The sequence below is a fragment of the Crotalus tigris genome, unplaced genomic scaffold (assembly GCF_016545835.1).
Source record: "Crotalus tigris isolate CLP2741 ecotype Arizona unplaced genomic scaffold, ASM1654583v1 scf7180000020245.1906669, whole genome shotgun sequence".
NCBI classification, from domain to species: Eukaryota; Metazoa; Chordata; class Lepidosauria; order Squamata; family Viperidae; genus Crotalus; species Crotalus tigris.
This window is the reverse complement of record NW_024097926.1, coordinates 1,867,181-1,876,449: the sequence shown is the minus strand read 5'-3', so window position 1 is coordinate 1,876,449 and position 9,269 is coordinate 1,867,181. Positions and strand designations below refer to the sequence as shown.

Genomic DNA, 9,269 nt, shown 5'->3' with positions numbered 1-9,269 from the left:
GGGGTGGGGGGGAGCGGAGCAAAGCCCCCGCCCCTCCATTGTGTGGGAAGTTTCCCCGGACCAGCGCTTCTCCGGGACGGAGTTTCCACGTCGGGGGCCCGCTGGCTTTCTGCCGCCCGTGGAAACGAAGTGGCTCCGAATCCGGATTCGCGGGGCAGATGCAAACAAGGGGGTTGCATTTGCGCTTCGGAGCAGCCGCGGAGTAAATTGCACGCAGCGCAGGGAAAGAGCGCAGCGCCGCTCGCCCGCGGGCACCACGTTGCAAAACTCCCGGCGCGCAAAGTTAGCCTAGCGGCGCTTTGCAAAGCCGCGGATGGCGGCGGCGGCGGCTTCAGGCCGGTGCTTGTCCGGGCCGGACCGAGAGCCCTGGCCGGGAGTGGGCATCTTCCGCCGGAGGCAAGCAGGTAAGATCCCGGACGGTCCGGTTCTTCCCCGCCCCCTCCAGAAACCCTGCGATCCGCGTCTCTTGCGCTTCGTGGAGTGGGTGATCGTGTGAACCAGGTTACGCAACGGAACTCTGGAGTTTGCATGACCTTTGGGGGGGGCAGGGTGTTGTTCTGAACCCGTGCTGGGCTCAACCCGGGTTTTAGATGGCGCATCCCACCGAGGATTAGTCGGGGGGAGAGAGAGACACACACACACACACACACACAAAGAAGCAGAAAATCCGGGATTTTCCAGCGGCTTTTGAAGCAGGATGGTAGCGTCCGCCTCACTGAGGACCAGTCTCTTGAAATGCTTCCCTGGCCCAGGAAGTGCTGGTCGCTTAGCCGGACGTGAGATCCCCAATTATGAGAGAGCATCTAGTAGCTCAGTTCATACCAACGCGTGTAACCTCCTTCTTGCATTCTCCGCTTTCTGCCTTCTACAGCCTGTTTGTTTATTAAATGTGTTTATTATTAAATGTATCTGCCACCCAGAGCGACTTTGTACTGCTTACAGGGCCGTTAAATCATAAATATAAAAAGCATTTAGCCATCAAGTTGGCATATCTTGCGCCAATGCACAAGATTGGGCCTTCGGGTAGTTAGTTAAACAGGTTGTGTGACTTGAGACCCTCCAGAATTCTCATATTCTCTTCCTCCAGCCTGCGGGCCTCCCAGGGACTACAATTCCCATCCCAGTTCCAGCCTGCCAGTCTTCTGATTTGCTTCCTCCTAGATTTAAAAACTCCCAGGAAGGGACTAAGGGGAAAAACAAAATCCTGATTTTTGAGGATCGTTGCTCTGGAAAGTAAAACTTAAATATGTTTTGCACTAGGAAATGGATCCAAGGAAGTTTTGTTCCTTTAATTTGAAAAGAGACACGATTTATGCTGCTGTTTCTAACAGCCAGAATGGATGGCTTGGTGAGAGATCCAGGAAGAACAGAATTATATTGCATTTTGTGAGCAGGGGGCTGTTGGTGCTGGTTAGGATCCCCCCTTAAAAGTGGGGTACAATTTGTAGGGAATAAAATCACTTCATTGAATCGCTTTGTTAGAGTTTGGGCTGCTATAGAAATTGGATAAATAAAATAAGTGTTTAAGAAAGACCTTTTTGGTCTTTTCTTCGCCCGTAAGACAGATATCTCATTTTTTTTCCTCCTTTTTCTCCATCCAAGTTGATGAACTGGTCAAAAAATGAAGATGTAGTGAAGGTTTTGGATTTAACGGACCATTGGTGGGTTTATTTTACAGCAGTGTGGTGTGCCTGTGGGAGTAAATTCTCTTCTGAAAAAAATGTTCTTTTTTTTTGTTTTGAAAAATGCCCATATCTGTTCCTTGTAAGCCTGCAGGTGGAATAACTCAAATTCAGACACACCTTACCAAAGGGAATTCGTTTTAATGGCGAGAAAATTGCATGGAGTATTTGATCTCGACTGCCACCAGCAGCAAATAAAATAAACAAATAAAATAGTTTAAGCAAAAGACACCTACCTGCTTTGGTATTCTTATCAGATGGGGAAATTAGCAGATCACAAATTAAAATTCTTGTTCCTTCTAGTTGTAAAGGCTGCTGGGAAGATGGTCCTTGAGAAATACGTGCAAGAAAATGCTGGCAAAATTTGCCAATTTATTTATTTGCCTGCTCAGTTTGCAACTGACCCTGAAGCCAATGACTCACTTCTCAGCCTAACCTACCTCGCAGGGTTCTTGTGAGGATAAAATGAAACCAGCCAGGAGCATTTGCCAGATTAAGCTGCTTAGAGAGGCCCTGTCCAGTTTTACCGTAGGATTTATTTCTGCTAATTTTCAGGAAGCCTATTATTGGATACTCAGCTGCGGACTTCTGCGCTTTAATCTGAATTGCCTGCCTTTTCTCTTAAAGCCGTATTTTTTTAAAAAAAAAAATGGGAATAAAATCTCTTTTTTTCCCCCCCAAGTTGGTCCTAAAGTTTTGCACTTTTTCGTGGTGCTTAATGCAGAGCGGGCCAAATCCTTTGAAGTTTGTGTGTGGGAGAGATTAAAAAAAAAGTGGCATTCTCTCCTGTTTTTAATTGAGTTGAATTATAGACAGGAAGAGAAAATGGGAAAAACAACCCTGTGATTGGCTTGTTTTTCTAAAATTGATGCCGCCAGTGATGGGGGCTGGACCAGCTTTTTTGTGGGGTTGACGTGGATTGTTTTTTTTAGAAGCAGAAATGGAGCTTGAAGTAAAATTTAATTCAAGCTGGTCGAACTAAAGGCAAAATAGAGGTTGCTACAGGGACAAAGAGGGGGGGGAGGTAATAATCACAGGAACAAAAGGAGATAAAATGGGCGCAATTAAATAAGTGCTTTTTCTCATGGACACAACCATGATCCCAAGACACCACCGTTAACCTGGTTAGTTCCAAACTTGTGATTGCATTTCTACAAGCTGCCCAAGAGAGTCCTCATCTTATTGACTACCATTTAGCAAGCATTTGAAGCTACAACTGCACATGAAAAAGTGGCTTGTGATCGTTCTTCACACAACTGTTGTCATTGTAGAAATACATTCCGAGGCAGAAGCCTTTTTGAAATTATGGCGTGTCTTTCAAAAACAAGACAAAATAGCTATTTTACGCAGCTTGTCCCTTACTGGGTTTTCTCTGGAACGAAAATAAGTTTACGATTCTCCAGTTTTATTCCCCCTTTTTTTCCCCTTTTGCAAACTTTGCTCCACCAGGGCTCGGTCAGTGCTGAAGGAGAAATTTCTCACTGAACGCCGGCATTGCACGGACAGATCTGCGGGAGATGAAAAACAGGACTCGGGTGCGAGACATCCCAGCCCGCACTTTGCAAGCGTCTCTGGAAGGCTGTGTTGAAAAGCCAGCGGCAAGGACGGTGTGATTGTGGGCTGGCATCCGCTTCCCTTTCGCTAGAGGTCGCTCCCCAAATATCCTGTGCTGGGGAGGGTCTCGGTATAGCGGTCGTCCTACGCAGCGTTTGGCCTGGATAACTGTGCTATGAATTGGTTGCTGAGGTTTGCCTGCGTTACCCTGGTCTGCAGCAGCCTTGCTGAAGGTAACTGGGTTTCCTAGATGGGAGGTTTCCCCCATGGACCCCCGCCAAAACTGAAAATACAATGGGGGGGGGTAATCCACAGTCCCCTTGTGACCTCTCACCTCTGTCTTTTGCCAGTAACATGCATGTAATTCATAAAACGGAAGCCTTTTCCTCCCCTTGAGGCATTTTTGAGACCACCTTGATTTTAAAAGGTGGCCTTCAAATATGAGGTAGAAAAACAGAAGCCTCGTCCACCTTTGAAGGAATATTGGTACGGCCTCGATCTAAAAGAGCCACCTTCAAAAATGAGATAGAAAAACGGAAGCTTCTTTTTCTTTTGGGAGGAATTTTGATGCCACTTTGACCCAAAGGGGTGGCCTTCAAAAAAGAGATAGAAAAACAGAAGCCTCTTTTTTCCACGTGGAGGAATTTTGACCAAAAGCAAGTTTCACGGGGGGGGGGGCTTCCAAAAAACGAGGTAGAAAAACGGAAGCCTCAGAAAGGCTTAAATTCAGATGTTTCTTCTTTCTCTCGATGTTTCTTCCAGCAGGTAACAACAAAGCAGAACCTCGCAGGGTGGTGGGCCGCAAAGGGGAAAGAGCCCTTTTGCGCTGCAACCTGCTGAAGCCGGACGAGACGAGCCCCCCTCTTTATGTCATTGAGTGGGTGCGGTTTGGTTTCCCACTCCCCATCTTCATCAAATTCGGACTGTATTCCCCCCGTGTGGATCCAGACTACGTTGGTGAGTGACTTGTGGCAGAAGTTCAACCGGGAAAGCTTTCCCCTCCCCCTGGTCTGGGCTCAATTGGTGACGTCTCAGCCTTTGGCAAAACATTCATCCGTTTAGTTTTATAGTTTTAATGTGTGGTTTTTAATAATAATATCCATTTAGATTTGGACAACCATTGGTCTGGAATTTTATAGGGTCTCCTGCTTGAGCAGGGGGTTGGTCTAGAAGACCTCCAGGGTCCCTTCTGAATCCTCTTACGGGTAGTTCTCGACCAAAATTTCTGTGGCAAAGCGAGACTTTTTTTTTAAAGTGAGTTTTGCTCCATTTTTACGACCTTTCTTATCACGGTTGTTAAATGAATCATTGCCGTTCTTAAATTAGTAACCCGGTTGTTAAGTGAATCTGGCTTTCTCCATTGACTCTGCTTGCCAGAAGGTCGCAAAAGGGGATCACATGACCCCGGGTCACTGCGACCGTCATAAATAGGAGTCAGTTGCCAGGTGTCTGAATTTTGATCCCTTAAACCAGGGGTCTTCAAACTTGGCCCTTTGATGACTTCAACTCCCAGAATTCCTCATCCAGCCTCCATTTTGTTTGTTAGATTTAAGACAGGGGTCTTCAAACTTGACCTTTTCAGGACTTGTGGACTTCAGCTCCCAGAATTCCTCAGCCAGCCTCCATTTTGTTTGTTAGATTTAAGACAGGGGTCTTCAAACTTGGCCCTTTGATGACTTGTGGACTTCAGCTCCCAGAAGTGCCTGGCTGAGGAATTCTGGGAGTTGAAGTCCACAAGTCATAAAAGGGCCACGTTTGAAGACCGCTTGGTCATGAATGTGAAAAATAGTCATCAGCCACTTTTTCGGTGCCGTTGTAACTTCAAACGGACACTAAATGAATGACTGTTAAGTTGAACCTGTATCTAAACTTTGACGCCTTGTGGAAATGGTGTCTTGGGACCATCATCGTGTCCCTAAGGGAAAAAAAGATATTTAATTCCCCCGTTTCATTTCATTTCCAAAACGGTCACTAAACAAACTGTTTTAAATCAAGGATCACCCGTATTCTAGGCTCTGTGTGTCTTTTGATTCTGATGAAATGGCTGCAGCGGTCCTAGCAACACGCCTTTGCTTTGATTTCTGTAAAACAAAGGAGTCTCTTGGATTTCTGGAGCGCTGTCATAAATTTAGCCATAAACCAATTTAGTTAGTTCATTTTGAGGGCAAGAAGCAAAGTTCAGTCAGGCTTGGGCCTCTTGTTTCAAAGCCCATAGGATAATTTCAAGAGCCCTCCGATATAGCTCCCTTAAAATACTTCAAAAGGTGCCTTTCTTACGTCCTAGTGATAAATAAATATAAAATCCCACGTTTCACCCCGTTGGGTGGATTGCAGATTCAATTTCTCCTCTTTTTTTTTTTTTAAAAAGGCTGCAATAACCCCCACATTGGATTAATCCTGGCTGTCTTCCAAAGAGAAAAGGGCCTTTAATATGTAGACAATGGACTGGGCTGGCCCAGGAGGGTGTGTTTGTGTTTGCAGACAGGTGCTGGAAACTTTGCCCGTATTTATTGATGGCAAGATTTGAGTTAGAGGCAGTGGAGCTTCAGGGTGTGTTTGTTTTGAGAAGTAGGGAAACCCAAGCAAAGAAATACAAAATATTCTTTGGTCTCAGTCTGGTAAGCAGCTGCCAGTTTTCCCCCCTCAATTCCTGTTTATCACATAGTGTAATTTAAGGAAAACAAGGATGAGAGGTGACACAATACCAGTTTTCCAATATTTGAGGGGCTGCCACAGAGAAGAGCAATCTGTTCTCCAAAGCACCCGAAGGCAGGACAAGAAGCAACGGATGGAAACTTAAATCAGGGAGAGAAGCAACCTGGAATTAAGGAGAAATTTCCTAACAGGGGAGAACAATTAACCGGTGGAACAGTTTGCCACCAGAAGTTGTGAGTGATCCAGCACAGGAAGTTTTAAAGAAGAGACTGAACAATCATTTGTCTGAAATGGTATAAGGTTTCCTGCCTGAGCAGGGGGTTGGACTAGAAGACCTCCAAGGACCCTTCCAACTCTTGTTATTCTGTTATACACAGAATAGTAAGATGGTGCCCAGGTTGGTATCTCAGTAAAAGAGTTGGTTTCAAGTTTGGAGACAACAATCCCAGAGGGAAGTTGTTCTGTGTGGCAATGCAACAAAACTGGGCCTATATACAGTGTTCAGCTGTTGAAACTATAGACTACAGCAACTTTAAGACTTGTGAACTTCAACGCCCAGAATTCCCCAGATAATGCTGGATTATCCTCTTTCCTTCTTTCTTTCTTTCTTTCTTTCTTTCTTTCTTTCTTTCTTTCTTTCTTTCTTTCTTTCTTTCTTCAGGAAAGTCAGGAACTGATTCTCAAATGAGTTGGGAAATTTCATGGGTTCTGCAACAACAACAACAAAAAAGGATTTTCCAGCATTCTCTGGAATGTTTCGGCATTTTCTTGAACATTCTGTTTTCAGGATCTGGCATTTAGCGCCTTGCTTGACTTTGTGTCATTTCTGGGGAAGCTTCTTGGGTGTTGTGTAGTGGGAATGACCAAAATGACACAAGATTTGCTTCAGATAACATCTTGGGGGTGGGGGTGGCGGCCCCAAATGGCTGCCGTTTGCCTTTTTTTTTCCCCCTTCTTTATCTGCCTCAGCCCTCTTTTTCCGGGTCAGGGATTTTTAAGAGGCGTCTCTGTCCGATTGTCTGGCCAACCTTTTGAACCCTTTTCTTAACAACCGAGGGTGGGAATCCTTCTCGGGATTGTAAAATCCCTGGCGGACTTGCTCAGACTGGTTGCCTATGAATATCTGGAGTTGTCCTGCTGTAATTGCTGGCTGTTTTTCGTTTGCATTCTCAAATATCTGCCAATTGGGTTTGGCCAAGACAAAATCTAGACTGCAGCAGGGGTTGATTAAGCCAGACAACCTCATGGAAGGGAAAGAGCAGGGAATTAGAAAATGGAGATTATAGCTTAGATCTGGCTTCTGTCCAGATATTTTTATCAGGAGAAAAGCCTAAACTGAGTTAGTTGTAGATTCAGGCTTTAGTGAAATCTTCCTTGAGTAAGGGGGGATTTGAACTCCTGTCCATCATCTCCTTCCTCTCTCCCTCCCTCCCTCTCTATTCTATTATTTCCTTCCCTTCCTTCCTTCCTTCCTTCCTTCCTTCCTTCCTTCCTTCCTTCTTTCCCTCCCTCCCATTCTCTCCATCCTTCCTCCCCTCCCTCCCTCCCTCCCTTCCTTCCTTCCTTCCTCCCATTCTATTCTATTCTTTCCCTCCCTCCCATTCTCTCCTTCCTTCCTTCCTTCCTTTTCATTTCTTTCTTTCTTTCTTTCTTTCTTTCTTTCTTTCTTTCTCTTTCTGTGATTCCACTCACTCAAACTATGTGATTCTGGATAGTGTAAGGCATTTTAAAAAAAGGAAAAAAAAAACCCACCATATAACAAACTTGCTACATAACAAGAAACACATACAATATAAGAAAAATAAATAAAAAAAGAAACAAGCTTGTCACTTAAGAAAATAAAACAAGGGAAAAGAACCTCACCACATAACTGGAAACAAATACAATACACAATTACCAATAAATCACGGGGGGATAAGTAATAAATAATATAATTAATCTGCTCACATTTTGCTAATAATGTCAGTGCTGTAGATCTGCCTAGCTGGACTGGAAATAAATCACAGTTAGTTCCCTTTCTTTGTCCAAATGTCTGTTTCCAAGCACAAGGAATAAGCATGCAAAGATACAGGAATATTAGATTTTTGCCTTGCTATTCAGGCTACTGTATAAACAGAGGTGTTGTGTTTGATAAACTGGGTGGCAGCAAACAGATAGAATAAAATTAAACATGCATCGGTTTCTGTTTATTTGTTCTTGATTGCCTGTATATACACACAAATGTGCATACACCCTCAAAACCAGGCCACAATTCATCAGGGTAGCTGAAAGCTTACAGAACTTGCTCCCTCGCCCTACATCCAAATTTACTGCTTTAGTTTTGAATTCTTTTAAAGCAGTGTTTCTCAGCCTTGATCACTTGATTACTTAGTCCATATAAACAAGTTCACTTTGTTATGGGAACCGTCTGCTTCAAATCCACACCTGTTCTGGTGTCCTTGAAAAGATTTCAGGCTCTCTCAGCCTTCAGCTGAATCGAAGAGGTTTCGTTTCTCCATCTAACCCACTCGAAAGCAACACACACTCACACACACCTTACTCTAAAGGCAAGTTGAAACGGAGAGGCACGTAGCTGCCCTTTGAAATTGTATTTATTTATTATGCTGCCCATCTCATTGATAGAGCAATTTTGGGCGGCCATCTTGGAACTGCAGGAGGGGTATGTATGGCCATCATACTTTCAAAATCAGGTCATAAGTAGCTCTTGGAGGGGGTTCCATCATAACTGTGAACCTATTGCTAAGCGATCAGTCGTAAGTCGAGGACTGACTGTAAAGATGAGGCTGAGAGGTGATAGGAACTTTTAATTAACAAAATGGTTATGTTTTCTCCTTTTGCAATCCAGGTCGGGTACGGATCCAAGCAGGGGCCTCTCTGCAGATCGACCGACTGCGTGCCGAGGATCAGGGATGGTATGAATGCCGGGTGCTGTTCCTCAACCGCCCCAACAACGATGATGAATTCCAGAACGGCACCTGGATCCACTTGATTGTCAATTGTAAGCTTTGGGTGTCCTTTTTCTTCTGACCAGGGTCTGTCTGGGGTCAAGACAGTAAGTGGAAAAAATTCAGTAGAACCATGGTTCTGTTCAAGAGAGGGGTGGACTAGAAGACCTTCAAGGTCCCTTCCAACTCTGTTGCTCTATTCTATTCTACTCTATTCATTTTCTATGTTCTATTCTATTCATTTTCTCTTCTATTCATTTTCTGTTCTACTTCTCTTCTATTTCTATTCATTTTCTCTTCTATTCATTTTCTATATTCTATTCATTTTCTCTTCTATTTTATATTCTATTCTATTCGTTTTCTATTCGTTTTCTATTCTATTCTTTATTTCTGTTCTACTCTATTCATTTTCTCTTCTATTCATTTTCTATAT

General features: G+C 44.1%; 1 protein-coding gene across 2 annotated transcripts in view; it reads left to right on the top strand.

The window, feature by feature from the left end:
* Positions 1–9,269, top strand: part of IGSF9 (immunoglobulin superfamily member 9) — a 28,701-nt gene continuing 19,432 nt past the window's right edge. Inside the window, exons 1-4 of one of the 2 annotated variants that reach the window (XM_039366118.1) lie at positions 1–404; positions 3,132–3,469; positions 4,002–4,193; positions 8,737–8,889. In XM_039366118.1, coding sequence (XP_039222052.1) covers positions 3,412–3,469; positions 4,002–4,193; positions 8,737–8,889 — 403 coding nt within the window. In that variant the 5' untranslated portion in view covers positions 1–404; positions 3,132–3,411. Of the gene's footprint in view, positions 405–3,131; positions 3,470–3,998; positions 4,194–8,736; positions 8,890–9,269 lie in introns of both variants that reach the window. The other variant, XM_039366117.1, reaches the window with a different exon arrangement.